Here is a 27,324-nt window from a genome sequence, read left to right as displayed (position 1 = left end):
TATGGTTGTACGAACATTTTGTACGAAATTTAGGCCTACAGGTATACATCCTTTCTCCCGTTTAGAGTAGGTTAAACATGAGAAACCAACACCTATCAATCCTTATACAAAGTATACTCAATACTATTGCTAATCAATATGGGTGTTAGCTAAAAGCATGGTTCATATAATAGACCTGTTTATGGTTGTGTTGTACGAAATTTAGGCAAATACAGTACATACTTTCTCCCATTTCATGTGAGGGTAGGTTAACATGAGAAACCAACATATCAATCCTTATACAAATTGGTATACTCAATACTAATCAATATGGGAGTAACTAAAATGCTGTTTACAGATCACGAAGGTTGGTACACACTGGTGTAGAGTGATGTGTGCGGAAAGAGGTGCACTTCACAATAGCAGAATGCTCTTAGGAAGCTGTATAGTCACCTAGTTGGGTGGGATCGAAGGCACAGCATTCGTGATCTCGTTTTAAAATCCAATGATAATTATTTATTAGCCTTAAAGTTGGCAAGTTTTTTTATTTTAAGTATGTGATTCATACTGACTATGTTGCCAGGTCAACCCACTTTTCAATGGCCCGAAAAACTTTTCTTAATAGAAAGTTCTGCTTTTTTAGTTGATTGAAAGATAGTAGCCTGTCACTCTGTAATTTCTTTAAAAATACAGTAGCTTGGTGAGTTAGATAGGGAGTCAAGAGAGTTGGGAATATATTTAATTACTCTATGTAAATGTCAACCCCTGTTTAAAATGGTTAAGTCAAATACATGATGGCCTATACAACATCCGACTGATATAATTAAATTATATACATAACTGTTTGATTATTTGCTGCAGTGCTGGGTATATATTTCGGGTTTTGTTACTAAACGGGTTTTCTAATTTGGATTAAAATTAAGGATCTGGGCCTTTTTGTTTATAGTTAAATATAGCATGCCATATCACGAATTATTATGTACTTAAATTACTAAAATTATAATTTGATTTTCATCAAATCATACTGTTTTGACCTAGTAAATCAAGGTACCACTCTAGTAATATTAGTAATACGTAGATCATGGTCGAATAAGCTAAATGTTCGGTTTATTTATTTTTGTTGATTTGATCAGGTGGCAGCCGATCTGTAATCTGAATGTTTTGTTCGACCTATCGATTATATGCTACACATTAGCATTGTGCTTTGACAACACGTCGGACGTACATCCATCGTTAATCGGAATGGTATAATATACAATACGATCTAATTCCTTCATGATAATATTGTAGTTCCAAAATCTGCAATATTTCAATCAACGTAAGTTTCATCTAATCAAAATACATAAATTAGGCAATCACTATAAAGAATAGCCTACAATTCCAAGTGCTTCATTCAGGAGGATTGATTACTTATTCATTAACCCTTTTGTAAATGAAACACTGTGGTGACCTAGAAGTCCCTAAAGCAAGCAACTAACTATAAGAAGTTAATTCTCCTTCAAACATTATGAATAGCAAGAACAAAATCCATGTACTATAGGTATCAATAACTTCAACTACAACTAAGTCATACATCCACCGTCCGCCTCTAAAAGTTAATTAATTAGATTCAAATTCAGCAAACAGTAGGCCTAACTGCAGCACCTGTACTGAAACAAAATGAGCATTCCTTTGCGCAATAGTTTTACAAACTTACCATAATAGTAATGATGATAGTAAAGACTGCGTCGCTGAATGCACATAGCCGATCTGGTGATAAGAACCTATGAAACGCATTCTCAACATTTTTAGGTTCTCCACATGGGTCTATAGTCTCTATGTTAACTTCATCCATAGCGGTGGTGTTTTCATTCAGTTCGAAGGCTGGATTATTTTTTCCTATTTCTTTTGTTGCCTCTCCTTCTTCTATATCATCTGTTTTAGTTTCTTGGGTAGACGTCATACCGATTGTTTGTTTATGTGTAGCGCAGCTGGGACTTTGACCAATGGTTGGTTTAGTATACGCTAGACTGACTAACTGAAACTTAAACGTTCTGGATGTGTAAACATTTACTGTGCGAATTACTATGCAGTGATTATATAAAAGAAAAGGAAGGCCGGTAAAAGTAATAGTGTAGAGGGCGCCATAAATGAATAAGCTCGCGTAAGGCTGATTAGTGATTACCAACCAATAGGAGGCCGGCCTTCCGAACAGTATTTACCCGTACAGTCTAGTAATCCCGTTGTTTTATTTCTGTAATCTCACAGCATTACATTTGCCATGGTAGGTAAAGTAAGTTTGATACTGGTCCTCTTTGAAAATGTTCATAAATACTCCAGAAATCATATTAAAACCACCCCGCGTAAATATAGGAAAAATAGCGCCACCAACGGTTTATTATGATTCTATACCAACTAAATCTGAGATGTTTTGCCATAAATCCTTGTAATGAACAGCAGAATTGTACTCACTTATACTGTAATTGTCATTATTAATAAGTTTACAAAAAAATATTGGTTAATTTTAAGTTTAAACTGAACAAATAAATTGTTTTAATACATCACATTCGTAAGATAATAATACATTTTTGTATTTTCTCGGAGCCATATTTGAAACCATCGTTTGAAAATGAAAAATTGAACTTCTAATGTTAGTTAGATACCTAATATCGAATAGTTTTTAGACTAGGTAAATATACTGTATTTAAATGATGAAAGTATTTCTCCGGCAACTTTCAGCCTTCCTGTGTAAATGAAGGGATACACGCAATGGGCACACATAAAAGTAAACGCGTGCCATAGTGTTTTCTTCGTCACAAAACAAGGAAGTGCAGTGACTCCACATGACGAACGTGTGCGTAATACCGTTTACGTGTATTACTACAGTATTATCTAGATTGAGGAAATTACGGTACGAGACGATAACTGTTCAGTTGTGCATACGTGAACAGTTTATCGGCACTGTATTTGGTTGATTTTAACGTTCATCCTTCGTAACCAACCGTCACAAAAAGACATAACGTGTGCATAAATGTTTTAACACGAGCTGAAACTGCATACTCGTTCAATATCATAAATCAAACTCAAATTATATCGCTTGAATGAATTGTTTTATTCTATAATTTCATTTGAAACATTCCAGCCATTCGTCCATATGTATGTATCCGTCTTCATTAGTATCGCAAGACTTAAGGAAAGGGATAACACAAGGCTGGACGGCAACTAACGGAGCACGGACCGGGATTAGTTCTGAATCACTTAACATTCTGCAAAATAATAATAAAAAAGTACAATTTACTTACAGCTTTTAAACTACCACATTGCGTACCGAGAAGCCTTTTCACTTCGCAAAAATCTTGCCAAGTATTTGTATATTACTTGCTTTGTATGTTTATCTGTTTGTTTGTTTGTTTGTTTGCACGATAATATCCACAATTTTCAATTTCTTCCTAAATTTTCTTTTTCCAAATAGTCACATACCATGCCTATTGATTTTCATAAAAATCTAAATATTGGTGACGTCACAGAAGCTGATTAAAATCTCGAGTTATATTTACCTTTAACATTAGCTGAAATAATAAATAGCACGCCCTCTGTCGCTTTGCCGAAGATTTGATCCTGCCAATTATTATTTTGTACGAAAAACGGACTGATGCGTTTTCCTTGAACAACTATCATTGTAGGCCTACTCACTATAATAATCTTATTCTTAATACCTTTCTGTACGATCCTGTAAATGCTTACGGTACTGTACGTTATAAAGTAAATTCATTGATTTACCTGTTTGGGGGCGAATCATCCAACATATTAAATCGGTATCTCAGAAACTTCATCATTCGCTTAGGTGTTTTCTTCTGTGACTGGGGTGAATCGAGTAAAGATACCGTTGTCAGCTCTAAAGAGTCCCGTTGAGTTAGCTCTCCCATACCCATGTAGAACCATTGTTGCAGCAGAGAGGGCATCGCCAGTAGATCGGAAGGAGAGCACATCTGCTCAACATCTGTAGGGGTCAGTTAATAAACAGAACAACAATAATATGGGTTGGTGAAAAAAGGGCGATCAAAGCGCATGAAACAGAGTTACCAGTGTCTTTTTAGTGTAAAAATAAGTCATCTAACCTATGGACCTATGTTTAAAACCATTCAAATTTAGGCTAATAATTAACATTTAAAATGCTCCTGTCTGATACCTCATATTTTAGAGAAATTCAATATGTATTGACTGAAATATTAGTATTTTACGACATACAAATTTACTAAAAACAAAATTATTATTTAAGGGGAAATACAGTATCTCACAAAATAACTTTTAACGTCGGGCGTGTAGATTACGAACGTCTGGCAGTTCAATGAAAATATAGGCAATACAAACCTAAACAAGAACCATAATAGTCCAAGTCAACGTCAGCTAGTATCTTTGGAGTCAAACATTTTCTACGATAGAACTCGCATTCGCTTGGGTACGTTACGTTGGCGCTGTCACAGATGTTAGTCTCTATTTCCGACCCAGTACAGAATTCTGCGCATGTGCACGTTGGTTCGAAGTTTTCGTTTAATGCGCAAATCTGTCCTTGGTTACATTTCATGGTACTGCAAGGATCTGAAATAAAAAAAAAATCATAATCAACAAACATTGGTGGTCAGTTCAACTTCCTGGTCAGTCCATCGTTTAAGTAGACTGTTTAAATAAATCAACTATTAATCGATAATAATCAATTAATATCAATGAGAAATAATCCGAAGCACTTACTTTTGATGAAATTCTTAACCTGCCTCTGTGCTTCTTTCGTGATTTCCTTTCCAAGTTGCTGGTCATTAATATCATTTATGTTGTATATTTGCTGTTCCTTTGTATACGTTAACTCATCAAGAACTGCTTTTGCCTGTTCAGACGATAATTTACGCGGCCTTTGCTTCTAAACAATGAAACATACACAATGTTGTTATTTTTTTTGGGTGGGGGGGGGGGATCACCAAATAGCCTACATTTTCAAGCTTTCTCCGAAAAAACAAATGTTTCAGAGTGTTGTTATTTACAATATCGGTGTAAACTTAAGTATGGTTTCTCACTTGGACAAACCGTGCGGATTTAGGCGCAACGCAAGTGAGTTGACCAACACGACGCGATGGATCCACGTTTGTGATTGGTCAACTCGCATGCATTGCGCTAATTACATCTCAGGGAAAATTTTCATTTAAAAATTTTGTTTAGCAATATTGCTAATCAAACTGATTTTTAAGTCGAGAAACATAGTTTTGTATTGTATTTTTTGCTACACAATTTTCAAAATGTGTAGCATTAAGGTTGTTTTGTATAGCTTTTTGCTACGCTACACTGGCGAAAATGTTCCTTGCATCCTTGCATTAAAATGCATATAACCATTCTTTACCATTGCGGCCTTTAATTTAATTTGACCCATGTTAAGGGCAATTGGAGGGCCTACAATAATATAAACCTGTAGCAATGTGTTGACGTATATGCATTCATTATAGGCCTATTATTAGTACCTATTTATTAGTACTTATTTCTCCACCGTATGCACAACATTTAGAGATATTTGAAAATAAAATAAGGTAATCCACATAGAGAGAAAGAATGCATCATTGAGCTTTCCTCTTTTTTTTAACTCACGCAGTTATTTTATTTCTGATATTGATTTACACCATGATAATGGCATTACTGCTACAATATAATTATTTTGATTATTAATTATGATTCATACGATACTTGGCCATGCGGAAAAACTTACACATAACCACAGCATGAGTTAGTTATCAACACATAACACACTAATAACAAGTTTTCATATTAGTTTGTTTTAGCACCTAGTGTAGTATATCGCAGCGTGTTAACTTCTGTGTAAATTAACACCACAATTATCACCCACTAGGCCCGGTTGGACAATAAAAGCTTATTTTAAAGCTAATTAATGTTTATAAAATGACCTCAAGTTACCAATTGGTATATGGTACTTGATTAATCATGAGCTTTATACACTCAATTTTATGTACTGTATCCATTTTATATTTGTATGTACTGTATTTTGAAAAGGCCAACAGAGTTTCCCCATGGGGATAATAAAGTTTTAATTGAATTCAATTGAATTCAATTGAAAATAAACACGAATTGCTTTATATAGGCCTAGTATTTGTATCTAGGCCTAGATAATTCTTATTTTGTTACATATCTATTTTTTGTTATCATCTTCTGAGACGGTTACCGGCCTGAGTGTCAAAGTTTTATTTTAAACTGTGGTCATTCCATGCCATCTTGGACTATGTATTTTTGTATTTATATGGCTAATAAAGAAATGAAAAAAATGAAATGAAGGTAAAAAATAAATTACAGTTTTTCCAATGATACAGATAACCTTATGTGCAAATCTATAACGAAGACAAACGCAGCCTATGTGAGAAGTGAATATTTTTAGACATCACACGTAGTTTAAAACCTCCCCATTTTTATACATGTGTAAATGGATATACGTATACACAATATAATAGCCTAAACTGTAACGTAATAAACTACACTCTCTAAATATAGATTTTAACGCATTATTTACAGTCAATGTAGCTTTTAAATAGGATATTTTATTTATTAAGGTTCTGTGAATAGGATACTCATTTCTAATTCAATAATTAAGATTTATATTCAAATCCTAATTTTTAATTTTACATAAATTGTTATCATAGAAAAATAAACCACATCGTGACGTTTTTAACATATCATGAATCATAACGAGTCTTATCGGGCTTGGCATTGAGGGAACATAAAGTAGGCCAACATGAAAGGGTTAAATTTAAGGTTAATTAATAACAGCGCCTGATTTGTTAATTATCGTAAACTTTCAAAGGCACAAATCTCTAGGCGATTGAACAAGGGGGAGTTCCTTTAATATCAATTACAAGGAGATGAATAGTTCTAAGATTACAACAACAAATGCGAGGTTTTAATGGGTATAATTAAAAGCACAAGTCAAGCTAGACAAAATATGATTATTGAAAACATTAGCCAAAGTTTATATATAAAATCCCCCACGTGTATGACGTATACTAACGAATAACACGTCGCGCCTGTATCTTTGACAAGAATCATATGTTATTTTATAAATTTTGTTTGATGGGCCTATGATAAAAAAAAAAGTTTTCAGTCAGAATGGTTACATATAAAAATACATTATTAATTTGGATGGTGTGACACGCTGTCTACATTCAGTTCATTGACCCAACTGTCGATGTATTGTAAAGTAAACTCGAGGATCAGCCTGATTTTGTGTCTAATGTCAAACCTTCATCATAATTATACACGGTAGAGAGCATCGTATATGTATACAATTGGTATTATTTATTCTTAGAAAGAATCAGTTATCTGTTGCACCATGATAGTCAACCTCGAAATGCACAGTAGGCTACTTATATCAGGCCTATTAAAAGTGATTGGAAAGTGCCAGACAGCCAAATTAAGTCTTTTGTTACACATTGACGGGCACTATTCGCAATTCTGATAAACAATACGTCTTGTATAACAACTAAAAAGCACGTTTATCGTTCATTGTTTACGCTAATACGATTTACGATGATGTAAAGTGGCCTAATATTATAGAGTACTTATATACCATGCTTCACTATTTATAAACAACTTTACACTTTAAGGTAAGGGGTGGTAACGCACGTACGCCTTTGTTATGGGGTGGGTGGGGGGGGGGGGGGATCATTGATAATTGAATGTTCAGTCTAAATTACAAAAATAAACCGAATTTATATTTCAGATTTCTGATATTTTAGAATTTTAATAACGATAGTTAAGCTAATTTAACAATGATAAAACTACTCGTGGAAGCTCGTTGATTTCACATTAATTGTCTACGCATTCGTCGGTATGTTTTTTATTGTAGCACGCAGATAATATAACCTATCTCCTTGAAAAAAAAGCGGAAAATACTTACTTTTGCAGATGCTAGGCAGATAAAGAATAGCACAGTAATTAGTTTCATTATGATAACTATAACTCCTTAATACTTGTATTTAGTTAATTCAAAATCGATTCCAAATTACAGTAATCTGTGAAAGATGTACGATGGTCGTTACACGAGTGAATCGAAAGATCCTGCAAGTTATATGTTTTACCCCCTCAAGAGTTTTAAGTTTCAAGACTAATTTTGATTGGTCGATACTGTACTTAAGTTCTAGATAAAACCATTATTGAGTAGGTAAGTTTATTTTTAGTAAAATACGGTCCTGTATATTAAAATATGAACGAATATTACTTAAGTGATTGTTTTGGTGATATTATGTTTTGATTTGTTTCAAAGTTTTACTGGACAACTTACTGTGTTGCCACTGATCTAAAGCTGAGTAAATTAATTAAGTCAGGTAAATATTGACAAGGTACGGTATATACAGTACACTAGTACTTTGTTTGATTACTTTATATATCGTTCATATGTATATGTTATATCATTTATTTCAATTAAAATCGGTATTGATCTCAAACCAATACAGAGTGACATTAAAACTTAGTGTTACAAATTTATTTTAAAAAGCAGAACATTTTAATCGTAAGAATTTATTAGGTTAATGTATGTGTTTTGTGTATATTTTAATTGGGCCTATGTAGGCCTACACTAAACCAGTTTATTACAATCTGAACGTTGAAATTAAACTATGCGCTTGGGCCTTATGCCTATGTATGATATGATTAATATTTGTTTTTGGTTACAAAAGTCATTAATTCATTGCTATGTAGACCTTTTAATTGATCAGAAATGTATCAAGATGTATAATTATATTTATATTTGTCAAAAGTTATACTATATTATGTTATTGAATTCCTACGGAATTTAAATATTAAAATTGAATATTTTATTTCTAACAATGTAATAACTCAATATCTAATTTAGAAATTGAGGTACTAGGTACTACTACGCTTATTAATTAATTAATATTTACATAAATGAATATACAGTAGTTCAATGTTTTATTATTAACCATGAACTTTATATTGTGACGAAGTCGACCGAACTGCTGAGCTAACAACAACAGGTGAATTTCGATCCGTCACGAATCACCACACCTACTATACACCACTTCCGTTCCGCTTGATAGCTTTGTACCAGGCTAAGAATATGGACAATTGTTGTAGTACTGTAGTTCTATTTCTAGGCCCGTGCTAAGAAGCATACAATTTGTAGATCGAGTCATGAATACAAAGCACACAAAATGTACCACGGATTAACGAGCATACACAATCATGACATACGAAGATAATTTGAGTACGTATAAAGGAATTCCGTTCCAAAAGGTATGTTACCGTATTAAGGGTTCGTTTAAAGAGCTAACCCCTTCTACTTCCTCAACGAAGGCCTGGTGGTGGTGTATGTTGAGGCATGGAGAAATAAGTTAGGAAGGAGTAACATCGAGAATACATCAAACGAATAGGCCACCCCGCCGCTAATTGGATTATCTGACTGTTACGTAACATTTAATTGCCGTTGATCTGTCGCTTGTTAGATTTGAGCATGCGCATATCCATTGCTTTCATGTGACGCGTCATCAAGCGAGACTCGTTGTTGATGCTGATCTACACACGCGGCGACCATACACACAGCAGAAGAATAATTATACCACACTCGATACATTTTATTTACGCGTTTTATTTATCATTATGGATTTTTATGAATTGGAGGACGAATTGGAACCCGGAATTCTCGAGGAATTGAAGTTTGCCAGCGAACATGAAGACCTGGAAAATGGTATGCTAGGTTAAAACTAGGCATTGCATTTAAGTTTAGTAGCTAGGCCTAGGCCTAGTTACCTGAACCTCTTCTCTTTTAAAGAGGCCTCGTCTGCCCCGGCCCACTCTAGGCTGTCTACACGACCGGGTTGATTGTAACAACGATAATTCTGAATTCGTTCGTCCTCTCTAGGCTAGGTAGTATTTTTGTAGTTTTTCTTTCTGTACGCCAAAAATTAGCCGCCCGATTTATTGATAGGTCTAGCTAGGCTAGGCCCTATAATCTATCCATCCATGGATTTCCCCCTATAGGAGGCCTAGGCCTAATATATCATTAATTTTATTGCACAATCATCAATAATGCATCATTCATATTATTATATTAATTATGAAGGCACGATTATCATCTGATGCAACCAACTCATCTATGACCTTGTCAAGACCTCAAACCATTAGTATTAGTATTAGTCTGTATTTTTTAGATAAATTATTATTTTTCATTCTTATAGGACAACATGAGTTAATTTTCAATTTTATTATGCTATTTAGGTATGGATGTTAGTGTAGGCCTACATCCAACTACTATTACCGCAACCCATCAGAAGAAGGAAGTGTCAACAAACCCAGCCAAAAACCAATCAAGGAAAAAGAGTAAGGATTTTGAACGAATGATAACATTTTATTTTGAACATTTCATCTTTACTATATTAAATGCATTCTCATCATTTATTAAAACTGTTGTATGCTCAATAATCTTTCTTTTCTGTATTTTCAGGCATCAGCCGACCCTCCAATAAGTTTAGTGAAGATGAAGCTGTCAGCAGGGTTAATGAATACGTTGATGCTGCTTTTACCATGTTAGCGAACGATCCAGTATACAGCAATGACTTGTATCCAATAGCTCGTCAAGTGAAAAAATTGGCAAATGATCTGCAGAAGCACTCAAATACAGTCATTATAAAAACATTTTGGGAAGACAGTACAAAATTACTTTGGAAGGTAATAACATCAGGAAACACAAAGAAAATGAAACCAGAAGCTGATGAGATGATGTGCCGGGCATTTCACCAACACATGTGTACAAGTTTGGGAAGGTGGGTCACCCTGTTAAAGGAGCTAAATGTCAACTCTGATGGGCAGCATGTAAAAACACTGAACCTATTTTTGCAACGTACAATGTTAAGGTTAATTCTAAATGATAAGCATAAAATAGATTTGCCACATGAGGAAACGGTAACTGACATCCCACAGTTGGATGTTCACACAGAAAAGATAATTCGGTACGTTGCCGGTTATGTGCCTTATGCGCTTGTGAAAAGATTTCGAAAGGGTAAAAGTAGTACTGCCAGAGCCTACTGTGATGTGCTCACTAAGTGGCAAGTGTGTAGTACCAACGTAACCCATTCCTTCTACGACTATTCCAAAGAATGGATCGACAAACAAAATAGATCAGGTTTGTTTGTTGTTGATGACGATGTATATCTGTTTTTTAGAAGCGTTGAAATAGAAACAAGGCAGCATTTAGCTACAAATAAACTTAATACGATGTTAAATAGTAACTATCTGGCTGATTTGTATGACCGTATTATCAATAAGGAGAATGTTCAAACTTTCTGGTGCAGAATAACCAGAGATACACTAGGTGACAATGCTTCTGCTCAATTATTACAAATTGTAGTTAGATACTGGTTGAAAATCAGAGCTAATGCATTCCTCAAGGTATACTTGAATTTAAAGAAGGAAAGCGGCAAAGTTTCAAAAAAGGGTGAAAAATCTCTCAGAAAAGAATTGTTGTAATATATACTATTTTGTATTTTGTGTGTGTGATGAAATAAATAACGACAATAGCTAACTTAAATCTCAATTGTATTTTGGTTGGTTCTGAAAAGAACCGTTTGGTTTGAAAAAGTTTGCTGATCATAAATATCATTTATGCATTTGGTGTCTTCTTCCTTTGAAGAGGTGAGTCATCAATAGTTTGGTCAACAATTTGGCTGCGGCAGTTGCCTCTCCTGGATGCCTTGGAACAGTTCGCAGCTACATACAGTGCATGCATATTGTGGCCAAACTGCATTGATGTTGGGTTTGTGTTACTTCCACCACATCCTCTCTGTTTACTGAAGTACTGTTCCAACGGATCTTGATTATACTTCGCACTTAGAACACACTCTACCCCTGGCAGGTCCAGTAGTTTTTTAGTCAACTCTACAAACGAATTAACTGTTGATGGCAAAGAATAAAAATTAATATACTTATTATTAATTCATTTTTAATATACTTTGTCACTCTTGTGATGTCAGAACTTTTGATTAATTATTAAACAAAGTCAGCTGTAAAAAAAAAACGAAATGTACTTGCTTGTTATCTCAAGTCCATCAAGTGTTGCGGTGCTTAATAACATCCTCTTTTTTACACTCTTCTCTACATCTTCAAGCGCATTCACCTCGTCTTGCCATTCTTTAAAGAAACCCAGGAAGTCATCTTGCAACCACTTAAAAACATCAGAACAAAAAATAGTGGCAATTATTCCTTCGATTAATACAAAAATTATAGATATTTCTCAATGTATATCCAAATGCTAATTGAAATTGAACAAAAACAATAATAAGCCCAATCATTTCCCATGTTCAATTTTTTTTAAATTTTCTATTTAAAAAAAATGTACCTTAAAACGCCAGTCATCTTTTGTCCTGTATGGCTCCATAGCTGGTTTTCTGGATCGTTTGCCTTGGAAAAAACTAGAGACATTAAGGCAATCAAAAAATTGGTCTACCATTCTAACAAATTTGATAGTGGATGTCATGTCATGTCGATCCATAATCTCCATTGCATTTGCTGTCGAATTGCTTAACACCTGAAAATATGAAGAAAATAAAAAACATTCATGAAAAATTAAATTACAGAATTGTTTGCAAAAGAACAAGGGCTGAACACAAAACTTGCAAGTAATTACCTGTGCAGCCAAGTATACCCGCATTCTCAATGATGGAGTAAGGTGGAGGTGTTCATGCGTCAACTTGTGGAGCATCCTCAGCCCTGGACATGTGTTCTGCAATTTCACATCCCATTCATAGGTGTCAAGAAAATGACTCCACTTGATGTCTTGTTTGTTATACTTTAAATGAAGAACATTTTTAGATTTAGAAATAAGTAAATATCATTTTCAACATGCTATAATGAAATTGGTATTTTCAATGTGGTGTATGATCATACAGTACTTACATGAAGATTCCGTGTCTTGTTATTGTAGCCAGAGTTCTCTACATTGTTTCGAAGCGTCTTTATTAGATGCGGCACATCACTGTAGAAAAAAACACTGCGATCTGGGTCTCCCTGATGCGATGTCTTGAAGACAATGGATGAAGTGGTAGATGATGGTGAATGCAGTCTGTAAAACTTCCTGTTCGGAGTGGCACCATCAGAAACCATCGCATGAACTACAAACCCAGCTACTTCGATCATCTCAACAGCTTCCCACATTGCCATGAACAGATCACAACTAGAAGCTCCAGTTGTTGGATAGTAGGCAATTGGAACATGCAGGTTAGAAAACAAACCCCGGATCATCAACACCAGAACATGTGAGGCAACTGGGATTTCTTCTTCACCTCGACATCGCCGCTCAAATGAATGCATCTCATTGGCTAAGCTGCCTACATCTGTTGATCCAACAACTTTGCCAGAGCTTTGTGAAAAAACCAATCCTGATTTTATCTTCATTTCATCAAATAATAGCACAACATGTTTTTGCAATTCATTACCTTCTTCATATAATTTGAGGTCTGTTACAACTCTACTTAACATCTCATGGCAAAAACCAGTTGTCACACCAGCAAAGTGGCTGTAGGGTTGGAGTGTGTTTGGATGAGGCAGCGTCATGAATCCACTTTCGCGAATTAAATTATAAGCTGACGGAGACTTGCTTTGGATAGCAATGCACCAACGTAAAATTGCCGGGTGCCAACGCATCTGCTTTCCCTTGCCCATAGATGCCAGTTGCTGCTCCCACAAAAGCTTTGCTGACGGATATTTACATAATAAACTCTCAATTTCAGGTTTTCCCATTTCCATTGTGTCTTCCATTAAGTGAGCTGCATTTTCAGAAATTAATTTGCTTTCTAGCATGTACATCTTGGAAACTTTATTCTCAAGGGAACCACTCTTTCTTTTCAACCGTCTGTAATTACATTGTAATGTTGCTGCTTTGTTCTGCAGTTGAGAATTTGATAAATACTTGTTGGCTACCGTCAGTGAAGACTTTTCCTTGCAGGAAGCACTTCGCATTGATGATAAATCCCCACGATAAATTCGGCAAACTGCGCACCGCTTCAGATCCTCAGCAATTAGCAATTCACAGTCATTATGTCTAATGGTGTTGCATAAATAGACATCTTTTGGTGTTATCCTTATAGGAATCTGCCCTTCTGGTCCTTTTCGTCTCTCTATCAAATCTAAATAATCTTCATTGCCTGCACAGATTTTAGCACTCCTCAATATATCACACAGCTTGGTGAACTGATGTAATGGTAATTTTTTGTTAAAGACTTCTCCTAGAATAGGCTGTGCTTGCAATACAACACCAGCAATGACAACTCCCCATGTCGAATCACTGTTGACTGTTAACTTGATGACAGCATCACCAGTTGGTGAAAGTCTAATTATTAGTAATTCATCTTCATGTGGAAACAAAGAGACAAGGCTACATTTTTCTGCTTCCTTTCTGTAATCGTGAAGATTGGTAGGAATCTCCCCATCAGTTATACAAGACGCACATTGAGAATCATTGAATTTTGCAATTACAATATTGCACACTTTACTGCGGTCCTTGCTGTGGCCTTTCTTCCACCTTTTCAGTTTTTGCACACAGGAATAACAAATAAATGGTGGGTGGATTTCTGGATCATCATTATCAATATCTAAGCAAAAACATGACTTGATTACAGACTTGAACGCGTCCTTTGTATAAGGTGAACGATCTGAAGGAATCGCCCTGGAAATTCCACAAAGTCGACAAGTAGGTTTCAAACAAACACTGTGTCCTGTCATCGTTCTCTGAAAACAAGAGCAATTTAATTTAAATGGCGAATGATGACCTAGAGTTGTTGTCCTAGTAGTAGTACTATCTAGGCTAGCTAACTAAAAATAAATACCTGCTTTTTTTTATTGTTAATGTTATTGAACATAGTCTAATTAGGCCGGCCCTAGATAGTAGTATTGGTATTTTTGGCATAACCCTAGGTGGTAGATTAACATTACCTCTATGATAAATAGTACATAGAACAATAGGTAGGTCTAGCCTAGTAGGACTAGACCCTAGCTAGGAGTCGAGTACTTTAGTCCTAGCCTAGCTAGTAGTAGTAGTAGGCCTACGAAAGTAATTATTTTATGGCTAATGTTAGTTATTATTTATTGGTTTAAAATTTAAATCTAAGACCTAGCCTAAATTAAACATCGAAACAATAACTGCCCTAGACCTAGGCCTAAGTAATACAACGACCGGTGGACCAAAATAACTACGACCGGTGGAACTAACTCCGGCTATTCGGTTCGGCGGTCGGACAGATTCGATGCTTTTCAATTCGTTGTATGTCAGCCGGACACCATCGGAAACTGTCATGCAAGGCATCAAATGAAAGCTACAGCTTTCCTTTATTCATATAACTAAAACTTAAAACTCCAGTACAAAGGGAAACTATTAAAATACGTGTTTGTTTCGTTGTTATATTCAAAATAATGGAATACTTACAATTGAAGAAACAAGTAGTTATTTTTGGTTGATTTTAATGATTTAATGACTGGTACGTTCGCAAAAAAATTCGGAATCCGAATACATAAAACACGCATGTGAATCCTTGTTGACAATTAACTGCGCATATGCAATGTGTTTTTTGTTCGTATTTATGTACTCCACTGTTAGTTAGACAGGGTATAGGGGTTGCTACTTAGCGGCGAGGAGCCTTGTGTGTAAGGAGATCGAACCGAGATAACGCGGCGGGCGGTCGCAGTGCAATTTAATAGGAGTCATTTGACCATGTAATGTGCTTAATTGGATTAAAATCCATGCATTACATCGATGTTACTCCTTCCTAACTTATTTCTCCATGGTTGAGGTGACTTCATCTACGTACTGGTTGTGCTGGCAAACCTGTTCGGTATGGTGATACATGTAGGCTGCATGGATTGATTTGACTTTAGGCTTGTTTATAGGGAAATTCTGTTAATGGTCAAGGTACGGTGGTCTGCCAGCTATTGTATTTAAAATTACAAAATTCGTTCTATCTTTATTACTCAAGAAATCTTGTGTCATGAGCATGAAGGAATTATTTAGAATTTATTATTATTGTATTGGTCTGAGCTTTTCCATGCTTTAATTGGTATGTTCTGGGTGGTATTAATTGTAAGGTAGGCCTACTGTACTTTAAGATGTACAGACAGACAATATTATTAAATTTTAATAAATAGAATTTAATGTACATGTAGCGGTTACCCATGTAGCCTACCCTTATTTGTATACCTCCCTGGCCCTACTAACTCTTTTAACTATTTTTCTAGTGTTCGAGATGATGGCGTTGAACGAGACAGTAGATCATAATAGGTTTATTCGATTGGCCACTCACGATGAGTCGTCGCGATGAGTGTGAGGATAGCTAGATCTGCTCAGAACAGCCCAATTGAATATGGCTAATGTCAAAACCTCTAGAAATTGTCAATAAACAAGTTTAGCCTTTATACTTCCGCATTTGATACCTATATTTGTATAAGACTGCCTAAGCATTTGTTATGATAAAAATTCTTTAAACTGTGTAAATACTGTAGCAAATATAGCATGATAAAAAAGTTACGTGTAGACAGTACATGGCAGTATCATGTTATGAAATAGGTTGAAGGGAGGCAGGTGGGTGTGTGTTGGGCAGAGCAAACATTATGAAATACATACTAAGCTTAACTTAATTTTCTGTCTTTTACATTCCCCCCATTCCCCCCCCCCCCCCCACACACCAACAAAAATTTGTATACATCTGGGAAAGGGCAAGTTGTAGTTGTATGTATTCTAAATGTATACCCTATGCAAGATACAGTACAACATGTGATGTGAAGTAGTACAATTATTAGAGATTAATATCTTTTCAATTTAAGTTATCTCCACTTTTTCTTCTTTTTAATCATGTACTAAAAAGTCTTTTATTCGATAGAATGCAGTAATGCACTGTGATTTTTTTTGTTATCAAAGTCTCGACTACTAACTAACTCTTGTGCATGACAATGAAAATATTGTTTACACAGTGAGTGATATTTACGTTGCATATAATTAGTATAAACAGTATACAGTATGGTCTGTTCATTTGAACCTTAGAACGAGCTACATTACTTAGAACCCAACATTATTTAATTGCTATCTGTGGTTTTCATGGTCACAAACTGCTGATCATTTTTTTCCTGTTATTTTTTTCTCAAAGGTCTGATTATTTTACAGACCAGTGAGTCTTGTCTTTTTGTGACAATTCTATATCCGTAATCAGATAAATATATTTAAATATTATGTCATATATCTTTTTGCAAACAAATATCTTGTTTACAATACAGTAGACCTACCATTTAATTTCACAAACACATTCTTGTTCACAATTGTGTTGTTCGTATGAATATTTGTCTATCTCATACAATATATTTTACTACAAGATTGAAATTATTGATAATCGTATTATTTTTGCTCGACAGAAATTGTGAATATTGTAGCGGACCAAAGGACTGTGTGAAGCTGATGAGGCTTGTTGAATGTCTAAAAATATTTATTACATCACTAGATATTAAAGAATATTTAATTTATTAAACGGTTCAAGAATAAAAGTCAATATGCTACAACAAATTTTAAAGGACATGTACATTGAGCCTGAGCTCCTAGCTGAGTTATCCGATGAACAGAAACAGATTTTGTTTTTCAAGATGCGGGAGGAGCAGGTTCGTAGATGGAAGGAATGGAACATTAAAGTTGAAAAACAAAAAATTATACCTGCAAAGAAAAATGGTTAGTAATGTACTTACAGTAAATGTATTTAAAGCTCAGGTACAGGCATGAATTTTAAATATATCATCTTGTTAATTGTACATAAATAAAAATATTTGTAATAGAAATCAAGGCTAAAAAACATGAATTTCTCTTAAAATGGTCAAATACAAAATTAGACAAAATTCTGCTATAAAAACCAGACTTTTTTTCAGTAGTGGGGGGATAGCTATGCAAACAAGTAACAAGTAAAGTAGCCACCAGTACGGTTGGTAAGGTTTCAACCTGACCACTTTTTCACAGAGGCCTTTGACAATCCAGAATTGTTCCCTTTCTTGCGAAAACTGGACCACTGTATCTCTCATGGCTAACAGTACATCCCTGCTACAGTATTAAACTGTTCCTTTGAAATTAAATTAAAAAATATGTTAATGCTTAACTACTTGCAAATTGTTTTATTTTTGTAGGAAGAAATGTTAATTTTAAACTAGATATTGGAGGTAACCCATGGGTATGGATAATGGGTGAACATAAAGATGATAAATCCATTGAACAGATTCTTGAAGAAGAGAGTTTAGAAGTGGCTAGGAAAGAAGCTCACAAAGAAGCAGAACTCAAAAGGTTTCTATAACTGACATAATTCAGTTTTGATTAGAGGCATTATGCAGTAAATTATACTAAATATAATATTTAATCACTTCCTATGAAAGGTAACATGACATACTAGCAGATGTAATAAAAACAAAGTAGGCAGTTGTATAAAAAGATAAGAAATGTAACTATATTCTATATATATCAGTGATATATAATCACAGTATATACTGTATAGTAGACAACTGGGGAGAATAGGGAATTACCCCCTTCCTTCCCCTGATCACAATCACACCATTAGACAACTCTCTAATACTTTTTACAGAACATGTTCCTTTTGTGCAGTTAAGGGTTTTATGCTTGGCCATTTAAAAACTATTAAATACTGTGTTTTTATTTATAATTTTTAGACTCAAAGAAATTGAGGAACGAAAAAGAATAGATGAAGAAGAGAGAAAAAAACAAAAGGAGTTGAAAGAAGAAAGAGAGAAAATAGCAAGAGAGAAAGCTGCATTGGAAGAAAAGGCAAGGAAAATAAAAGAAGAGGAAGACCAAAGAAAAAGGGAAGAAGAAAGGAGGAGAAGAGAAGAAGAGGAGGTTGAAAGACGAAGGAAAGCAAAGGAAGAAAAAGAAAGGAAGGAAAGAGAAAGGGTTAAACAGTTAGAACAGAAAAGGAAGGAGTTACTTCTAAAACGAGAGAAAGAGGAACAAGATAAGATAAGACATGAAAAGGAACAGGAAGCCCTGCTGAAGAAACTAGAAGAAGAACGGTTACAGAAGGAAAAACAAGCAAAGGAAATCAAAGAACAGGAGAGGCAGCTACAGTTACAAATCGTATGTCAATAGTACCTTTCAAAAGTACCTTTTAATTTTCAATAGACTGTAAAAATAATACTATAATAATGGTCCTATTGCGTTAACTTTTTTCGTCGGTTAAAAATGTGAAAAATAAGTTGATTCTAATAATTATAGCGGCCCGCTATAAATCCCAAAATGCATTGCGCGCGGATTGATATTTTTGTTTTTCTTCTGTAATTCACCCACGTTTCAATTGATCGTGAGGCCAAAACAAATGGAAGACTCCTAACTTTTTAGCGAAAATAACGGGTTTTCCCCAATTTGTATCAATGGAGTCTGGCAAAAATAGAAAGACAATTAATGCAGCAATTATACAACGTCAGGCTAGGTATATAGCTAGCGTACTATATTCGTACTTTACCGATGTTTACCAGCTAGGCCTACAAAACTAAGCCTAGCTAGGCTAGGCCGAAAGACCGTCCACGAGGTCATTCGCCGCGAGCTACTTAGGTACTGCATTGTTTCTCACTTTTTATCATAATTTACCATAAAACGTACATTTAAGACAAGGAATGACCTGGTTTAATGTTTTTAAAGTAATATATATGTATTATTTTTACAAAACATCACAAATTGTAGGGAATGTGTCTTTAACTGAAAACTGAAGAAATTTGGAAATTGGAAGATAAACCCCTACAATTTTGGAATAAAGTTCTTTAACATGCACTATAGTAGACCGGACCAACAGCTTGACATCCCATCGTAAGAACAAGAAATCGTAGTTTATGTGCTGAAAATGCTTTTAACAATTTAACGTACTATTTTCTCTTTGTAGGAAAGAGAAAAGAAAGAAAACAAACAGCGGGATGCCAAGTATGAAATTGAGGAAAAAGAACGAACGCAAGAAATATTTTCCACATTGCAGAAAAAACGAAGAGAAAGCAAGTTGGAGGCGGAAAAGAACAGAGACAGAATTGAACAAATTTGGAATGTTCAACGTAAGTAATGGTTTAGTTGTTTTGATTAATATAAAGCAATTGATTGTTATGCTTTTTACATTCATCAAATCATGTGATTAATGGTTTTCCTTTGTGATGTCATCAAAGTATTGGATTGGATACAATCCCAAATTACATCAGTGACTGATATGCTACACATTAAAACATGTCAGTGTTGGATGATTCCTTAATGTGCCTCAATACACTAATACACTTAGTATCTAATAATTTTATTAAAATGGCCTAAAAATATCTTATCCAGCCGTCCAACCAACTAAATTTCCCAAATTGTAATTAATTAAGCTCAGCCCTTCATTTCACCATTTTTAGGCCCTGCCCCCACCCCCTCCTATTTCAAAATCATGGAACAGCCACTGAGGGGTGTTATTAAACAACAATACTAGGGCCTAGTGTATGCTGAAAATAGGAAAAAATAACAATGACATATTAATTATAGCAGACTTCGCCTTCACGGTTCAGTGCACAACTGTCAGACAGGAAATTTATTTTCTGTTTTAACAATGAAAACCTGAATATTATCTTGTTTGTGCAGTCTTTGAATCATTTCTAAACTGACAACAGTAGATCTAATGTCATATCAAACCCTTTCTGTCCAGGAACCATATGTTTATTTACACTTTTACAGGATATGATGAGAAATTTGTGTAGTAAGTTTTAAGGAAGAATGAAGATATATTTAGAACATAATGGCTTTTAAGTGAATTTCACTATACTATATTAACTGCTAAACATTCTTACACAGAAAATAAGGAAAAATAAAGCACAAATTTAGTATAACCTGATCTAGTATCCACGCTTAGAAATTATTATTTAGGAAATAAAGACAAAACTTGTAAGACAGGTTGGCATGGCCTCCTTCAATTTCTCAGCCAAATTTAATCCAGGTCGCCCAGAGGTCATCTAAAATAAAAACAATTTTGTTGTTTTTAGAATTCTGGTGTTATTGAATTGTTTTTCAAAATTTGAATTCTGGTATTCACAAATAAGGTGGCAAATGATAACTTTCTTTGTAAACACTTTAATTATTATTAACAAAGTTGTTTTCTTTCAAACAGTGAGGAAGTCAAAGGTCGCTGACCAAGACAGAAGCAGTTGGGCCCAGTTTGCTCGAGACACTGTCCGAAGGTCACGTATGTCCAGAGATTTTGAACATTTTAATGTATCGGACATGATGAATCACACGTAAGTATGAATTACATAGAACTAATGTAGAACCTTTGGGACACCCTTATCCCGGTGGGTCACTTGTATACAAACCAAACGAGGCGGTGCAGCAGCCACTTCGAGACATGAGGCACTTGTGCTACCTGTTTTACTGAAAAATACTATGGACTTGAACTATCAAGACTACAAGAAAAAGGCCACGCCAGAGAGGGTGCAATATTTGTAGCAAAAGGGGAACCGTTCGTGACAGGGTTTGCAAAAACATAGGCCGCTAGTTTTCATTGATTCAAAGGTAGGATCAATTTAGCGATGCATCCAGTATAGCTAAATTCCCTGCAAAAAATTGTGCGATAAATTGTGACATTTTGACACTGGGACGGGCCATGGACTTAAACTAGTTTTTTCTGTAAAACGAATGAAGGGAAATTTATGCTTAACACTATGACCAAAGCAACACTTTTTTTGGGGTATCAAAGGTTAATATGCGTTCTGTAGGGTTGCATCAATTTGTGAGGTTGTCTAAATTCCCTTTATTCGAATTATTTAAAAAATATAATAGCACCCTCTATTGATCAATTACGTCAATAGCACAGTAGAGTATGTTGTAAAGTCTATCATAAAATCCTGTAATTTGAAGGGAAACATCAACCCATGTGCAGTATGACTAAAATAATATTTTATGTTTTTCTGTACCTTTATTATACAGAAGAGATCGTGGGCCTCAACCAAAGAATAGAATGGATGCAATTGATTGGTATAGAGACGTTGAGCTGCCTAAGAAGGCTGGCTTTGACCTCATCACTAATAGACCAGATACTTGGATGCACGGTAAGTACAGTATTCCACTCCCTAAGCCTCAACTGATCGAGACTTAAAGTGTTTGTTTTATTCGTTTACCTCTCACATTTTAATGCAAAGTAGGACAAATAATTGAAAGATATAACTATTTAAGTAGTAATACAGTGTGTGGTAGGTCACCAAAAAAAGATTGCAAAGTGTGATAGTTTATCCCTCCTGCATTTGACGAATTACTTGATGTTGGATGTGTTTGGCCAAAAATTATCATACAGTCAAAACTCCTAATATTGGAAACCCATGGGCTGGCCTAATATGAAGTGGCGTAGCGGCTATAAGCACTCACTGGCTAAACCCAAAGGCCCCGTAGCTTACAGAGCCCTTGAGTAGGTCCCAGATGAAGCAACAGGCATTAAAATATGTTGAAAAAGTGCCCAAGACCTCCAGCATTAGGACCACTCAGGGTCCTAAACCAGTGGCCTCAGGTCTCTGAATTACACCATTGTCTGGTTTTCTAGATTTATGGTATTCCAAATGTGATCTTAATGGACCTCAAGAAAAATCTGGTTTTGGGAGAGTTTTTGGTTTTCATAGTGTCTGGTATATAGTACAGTACCATGATCAATTCATATTCGTGATCATAATATAATCAAGTAAATTCCAACTTTTGGTTTGTTAGGTCCAATGTCAAGGATAGAGGTTGAATCGTTGTTGATAAACAAGGACGAAGGTACCTATCTGGTGAGGCTTAGTGAACGAATCTGGGGTTACACATTATCAGTAAAGAACAAAGAAAAAACCAAACATTTTCTCATTGACGCATCTTTGGCAGGCTACCAGTTCTTCGGTACAGACCAGATTATTCATCGGAAGTTAAAGGATTTGGTTGAATATCATACAGTGAGTAGATTGTGCCTATGGCTAGCTCATTCAGTCACTCCTGATAAATATCTTTACCGTAAATCTTCTAATAGTAACCCACACTCTAATAGTAACCCCCCTTCTAATAGTAACCCCCCTTATAAGTCAATCTATAATAATAACCCACTACTCTAGTAGAGTCACAAAAACTTATGATGCAGCCATATTTTGAAAATAATATCAATATGTTGATCTCGGGAGTGGGGGAGGATTGAGTGTTTTTTAGTTTGTTGTTTATTCGTACTGTTTTATTATTTTGCTATGAGTTGCTGACCGGAAAAAGTTGGGTGGGTTACTATTTACAGATGCCTGATTTAAGATTATCAATAGTAACCCACTACTCTAACAGTAACCCACCCTAAAATCAATCAAAGAATACTAATCGAGGGTTACAATTGGAAGATTTACGGTATCTAGACATTTTTTCAAAATGCTATAGTTGTATATCTAGGCAAGCAGGCCTACAATTGACTTGACCTGGTGTAAGCAAGTTTTTTGCAATATCTGCATGGGTTCCGGCATGGGCTGAAAAAATAAATTCTTAGGCCTGAAATATAACCAAATAAATAAACTCTTAACATACCTATAATGTTCATTTCTTTCACAGATGACACCGATTTCCGAGTTAGGCAAAGAGATATTAAAGTTTCCGCAAGGCCAAACATCATCTAAACCTGATTACGATATACTTCTTTGATATAATTAATTTAAAAATACATCAGATGAGGATTTAAAGCCTACAGTATACTTATTTTGTATATAAGCAGTCATATCCATCGGTCAACTTCCCTCAAGCTGGACTTCCTCAACCAAAATTTTTCCAATAGGTAGGTTCGTGTCATGTTTCCACTGATCATGATAAAGCCAGTAATTTTTAAAATGAACCTAAAATGATCAAATATCATGATCAGCTGAATTCAACCAATTAGCATATGGTCATTATTCCACACAACCTTTGACCCAGCTTTCATGCAGCAATCAATCAATCAATCTCTTTTATTCATCTCAATACACATAACAAAAAAAATGTGTAAACAAAATTTATACCACAATAATTTAGCAATATAAACCACAATAAATCATAACATTTTCTATGTGAATGGTTTCTCCTTATTTTACTAAACTTATCACGATGATAATTAAGTGACGATATTTTAATATCAACCTGCCCAATGATCCCAAATGTGTTCCTGCACTATTTAAAATGTATTCAGAAGGCCAGATTTTCCAGACGTTTTTTGGGAGATTTAAAGGTCAAATTGCTTGCTAACTAAAAAGTGCAGCACACAAGACTCATATAGTAATCATAATGCTTGATAGACATTGATCCTCACAACCTACGTATACCTCTCTGCTGTTAATGTAAACAGATTTTGCACATATTCATACGTTTTTCAGTTAAAATTCTTACATTAAATATTAAAATTAATGGGAGGCGAAGTGAACTTTAGTTTGGAAAGGGTATTTCATGAAAACAGGGGCTGTCATTTGAACCTTCGAACCCCTGACTACTTCTTGCTTTATTTTGATTATTTAAATTGTATTCTCTAGTATACATAAATTCAAATAATTTTTTTCAGTAACATTTGTAAACTTGTTAACTTTACCATGATCAATCACCATATAGTAGAGTTTGCTAACTTATTATGTAAAAGATGTATATATACACCAATAAATAAAAAAGGCAGCTTTGATTCCTAAAAATGTGCATTTAAATTTTATATCGGATATTTGGCATTAACAATTTATTTTTAACTAATAATTTAATATTATAATTAAATAAATTTATAGATGAAGAATTGCATAGTAAAGAATATATAAAATAAGAGGCGTTATTACAATCAAAAAGCACAAACAATTAATAATATTAAGCATTCCTCATAGAGCATTCCCTCCTATGTTTAGTCTTTCTGTTTTGATCATAATTGATGAGCTTTCATATTACAGATAGTTTTAAAAATAATAACTTAATAGTACCATGAGGTGTGGGTTTTTTCCTACCACAGTCCCAAAGTGGACCTAGTCTTGTAGCAAATTAACAGGTTTAGATTTACATTATTACGGTATATTAGTACAGTTTTAGCTCTTTATATTTAAAGTGGACCTGATCTTAAAACATTTTCAATTTGTTGCTGTAACCATATTGCTGTACAATTTAAAGTAGAATACTGCCCTCTATGGTTGCTACATAGGCTATTTCATCCAGGGATCATGTCAAATTATTCTACTGCAGTTCTGTAGTAAAAACTACATCTTTTTTTGTGATTTTACTTTGTTCATAATTAAGTTGATAATTGCAATAATCATTGTGTATAATTACAATTGCATAAACCTGTTAACAAGAAAACAAAAGGATAGTACTGCAGTAACTGCAGTAGAAAAATGTTGACATGGTCTCTCTAAAGCCTTGTCTACACTATCAAAGTTCCCAAATATGGTAGTTATATTCCCAAATATGGTAGTGATATGACATCATCATGTCCATATATAGGCAGATCACATTTTTTTGTCACAGTTTGATAGTGTAGACAAGGCTTAACAGATTTAGATTTGGTTTCGTACACTGATTTAGACTTTTGTTTACAACTCAATTTAATATATAACTAAAACGGGTGCTAATCTGAAAAATTATGGTTTAAATTTTCACTTCAGGAACATTTGCATCATTTAATCAAGATGTTTGTTAGGTGCTGTAGGATTCTTCCACTTTTATTGGTATCAACAAAATTAATGTCCACAAACAAGTACCATATATGATCAAATATAGTCCCAGGGGGTATGAAATTTGGGAAACATTAGGGGGTGGGATTATAGGCTGATTATACTACCAATGGATTTACCAAAGTTTTCTTATCTGAATTTAAGCCTAAATTTAGATGGAGGGATTATATACTTGGTCATATGGTAATTGTTAATTCTAAAGCTCTGTCTACACTATCAAACTAGTTTGACAAAAAATAGTGTGATGTGCCCAAATATGATGGTGTTATGACATCATCGTGGCCATACAGTATATGAGCACATTTTTTTGTCACATAAAGTTTGATAGTGTAGATAGGCCTATTTATAACAGTATACTGTTATGTAGATGCTGTCTATTGTATACACGTATTCCACCTTGAATGAATTTTTGTACGTTTCTAAGCAAAATAGTGATTTATATTTGATATATGCTTTCTATCAAATTCATAGTTTTATATATAATATAATTACAAAATAAAATAAACATTCCGCATTTCAATTCATTATATGAAATAATCATGGTGTATAATATGTTATCTGTATAGTTTCATTTATCTAATCATTCTCCTATTGTACAGATTTATAACAAATTGTTTTAATTTAATCAATAATTTCTAACAGTATTGAATATAGATTATTCAATTATTAATATTAATCTACCATTCCATTCACTAACTGTAAATCTCGGTATTTGTATGCCCTTAACAAATTTTGATTATAAACGAAACACTGCACCTTTTAATTTGTTTTTGTTGCAATGTACTGTAGCATTTATTTCACTACCAGTCACAGTGGTTGTATGATACAGAGTACAGTAATGGAATTGATAAACTATGTACTTTATACTGTGTCACTTTATGTAAAATTTAAAAATAAGAAGCATTATTTATAATAATACTAACAAAGTAAATAGAGTATAGTTTTAACTTTAAGAACAGTAAAGTGCCTTGAATTGGGCCTGACACATTGTCACAACTAAACAAGATTGTTAAATATATATCAAAAGGCAAATTAATGACAATGTTGTGGGTGTTATTGGTTGGATCTCAATGAAGTTTCAAATAAAATAAGCAAAAAACTAAAACAAAACCATTATATAATGTAAAACAGCCATAAAGAAATTGCCAGCTTTCGAGTAAAACTAATAAGCCTCGGTGCAAGGTTGTTAAATGCAGTGTGAATTTAAGGAGTTTTAGTTGCAATTGCTAGCAAAGGACCCAAGTGCACAATCAACTTTTCATTTGGTGTAAAATATAATTTAGGCTAATTAATAAAAATGAAATCTTTACAGGAAATTTCATTTAATATGTATACTATTCAAATTGTTTATTTATTAAAATGTTTTTGGAATATGTATGATGTATAATAAAGCATTATTATTATTAATGAATTTTGTTAGCAGTGTTTTTTGTTTTGGTTCAATAATAAGAGAGCATATTTCTTTCAAATATTCCAGTTGATATTGCCTTAAAAGAAATGGTTATAGAAGGTTGGTATTTGAGCAATTTTTTTGTACCATACAAATGGGAATAGGGGTTCAAGCATACACAATTAATTGACGAAGACAAGACTGCAAATATGTCAAGATATATTGTACAG

The 27,324-nt window shown here is 34.3% G+C and overlaps 4 protein-coding genes across 6 annotated transcripts in view; 2 read left to right on the top strand and 2 right to left on the bottom strand.

Annotated features, from left to right (window-relative positions):
- LOC144845578 (endosomal/lysosomal proton channel TMEM175-like) overlaps positions 1-2,008 on the bottom strand; it is a 34,304-nt gene extending 32,296 nt beyond the window's left edge. Inside the window, exon 1 of the mRNA XM_078703007.1 lies at positions 1,676-2,008. Within this exon, the coding sequence (XP_078559133.1) occupies positions 1,676-1,921 (246 nt within the window). The 5' untranslated portion in view covers positions 1,922-2,008. The remainder of the gene's footprint in view (positions 1-1,675) is intronic.
- A 617-nt stretch (positions 2,009-2,625) lies between these two features.
- Positions 2,626-8,027, bottom strand: LOC144844907 (SPARC-like). The gene is made up of 5 exons (XM_078702015.1): positions 7,904-8,027; positions 4,708-4,873; positions 4,330-4,557; positions 3,739-3,958; positions 2,626-3,224 (listed from the first exon to the last, which is right to left on the bottom strand). Exons 1-5 carry the CDS (start codon positions 7,949-7,951, stop codon positions 3,083-3,085), a joined length of 804 nt encoding a protein of 267 aa, XP_078558141.1. The 5' UTR covers positions 7,952-8,027; the 3' UTR covers positions 2,626-3,082.
- Positions 8,028-9,058: 1,031 nt separating this feature from the next.
- Positions 9,059-27,115, top strand: LOC144844538 (SH2 domain-containing protein 4B-like). Of its 3 annotated transcripts, none has more exons than XM_078701487.1 (9): positions 9,059-9,258; positions 17,410-17,716; positions 18,163-18,316; positions 18,697-19,120; positions 19,920-20,082; positions 21,159-21,285; positions 21,974-22,095; positions 22,742-22,962; positions 23,591-27,115. In XM_078701487.1, the coding sequence occupies exons 2-9, from the start codon at positions 17,545-17,547 to the stop codon at positions 23,678-23,680; spliced, it is 1,473 nt and encodes a 490-aa protein (XP_078557613.1). In that variant the 5' UTR covers positions 9,059-9,258; positions 17,410-17,544; the 3' UTR covers positions 23,681-27,115. The 3 variants fall into 3 exon arrangements, with proteins under 3 accessions (XP_078557613.1, XP_078557616.1, XP_078557614.1); XM_078701490.1 differs by lacking the exon at positions 9,059-9,258 and adding an exon at positions 15,206-15,488; XM_078701488.1 differs by lacking the exon at positions 9,059-9,258 and adding an exon at positions 15,532-15,919.
- Positions 9,399-11,548, top strand: LOC144845215 (uncharacterized). The gene is made up of 3 exons (XM_078702397.1): positions 9,399-9,709; positions 10,240-10,341; positions 10,466-11,548. The coding sequence occupies exons 1-3, from the start codon at positions 9,622-9,624 to the stop codon at positions 11,485-11,487; spliced, it is 1,212 nt and encodes a 403-aa protein (XP_078558523.1). The 5' UTR covers positions 9,399-9,621; the 3' UTR covers positions 11,488-11,548.
- Positions 27,116-27,324: the final 209 nt, after the last annotated feature.

Source organism: Antedon bifida, chromosome 6 (genome assembly GCF_963402885.1).
Source record: "Antedon bifida chromosome 6, ecAntBifi1.1, whole genome shotgun sequence".
In the NCBI taxonomy this organism is placed as follows: domain Eukaryota; kingdom Metazoa; phylum Echinodermata; class Crinoidea; order Comatulida; family Antedonidae; genus Antedon; species Antedon bifida.
This window is presented reverse-complemented; position numbering and strand designations above follow the sequence as displayed.

Excerpts from the sequence above, each read along its gene's own strand:
- LOC144844907 (XM_078702015.1), bottom strand. The coding sequence starts at position 7,951 with ATGAAACTAATTACTGTGCTATTCTTTATCTGCCTAGCATCTGCAAAA. Across the intron at positions 4,558-4,707 it reads GGTTAAGAATTTCATCAAAA|ATCCTTGCAGTACCATGAAA; the intron begins GTAAGTGCTTCG and ends TTTTTATTTCAG. Across the intron at positions 3,959-4,329 it reads CTATTATGGTTCTTGTTTAG|ATGTTGAGCAGATGTGCTCT; the intron begins GTTTGTATTGCC and ends TGACCCCTACAG.
- LOC144845215 (XM_078702397.1), top strand. The coding sequence starts at position 9,622 with ATGGATTTTTATGAATTGGAGGACGAATTGGAACCCGGAATTCTCGAG. Across the intron at positions 9,710-10,239 it reads ACATGAAGACCTGGAAAATG|GTATGGATGTTAGTGTAGGC; the intron begins GTATGCTAGGTT and ends TATGCTATTTAG. Across the intron at positions 10,342-10,465 it reads AAACCAATCAAGGAAAAAGA|GCATCAGCCGACCCTCCAAT; the intron begins GTAAGGATTTTG and ends CTGTATTTTCAG.
- LOC144844538 (XM_078701487.1), top strand. The coding sequence starts at position 17,545 with ATGCTACAACAAATTTTAAAGGACATGTACATTGAGCCTGAGCTCCTA. Across the intron at positions 18,317-18,696 it reads AAAGAAGCAGAACTCAAAAG|ACTCAAAGAAATTGAGGAAC; the intron begins GTTTCTATAACT and ends TATAATTTTTAG. Across the intron at positions 20,083-21,158 it reads ACAAATTTGGAATGTTCAAC|TGAGGAAGTCAAAGGTCGCT; the intron begins GTAAGTAATGGT and ends TCTTTCAAACAG.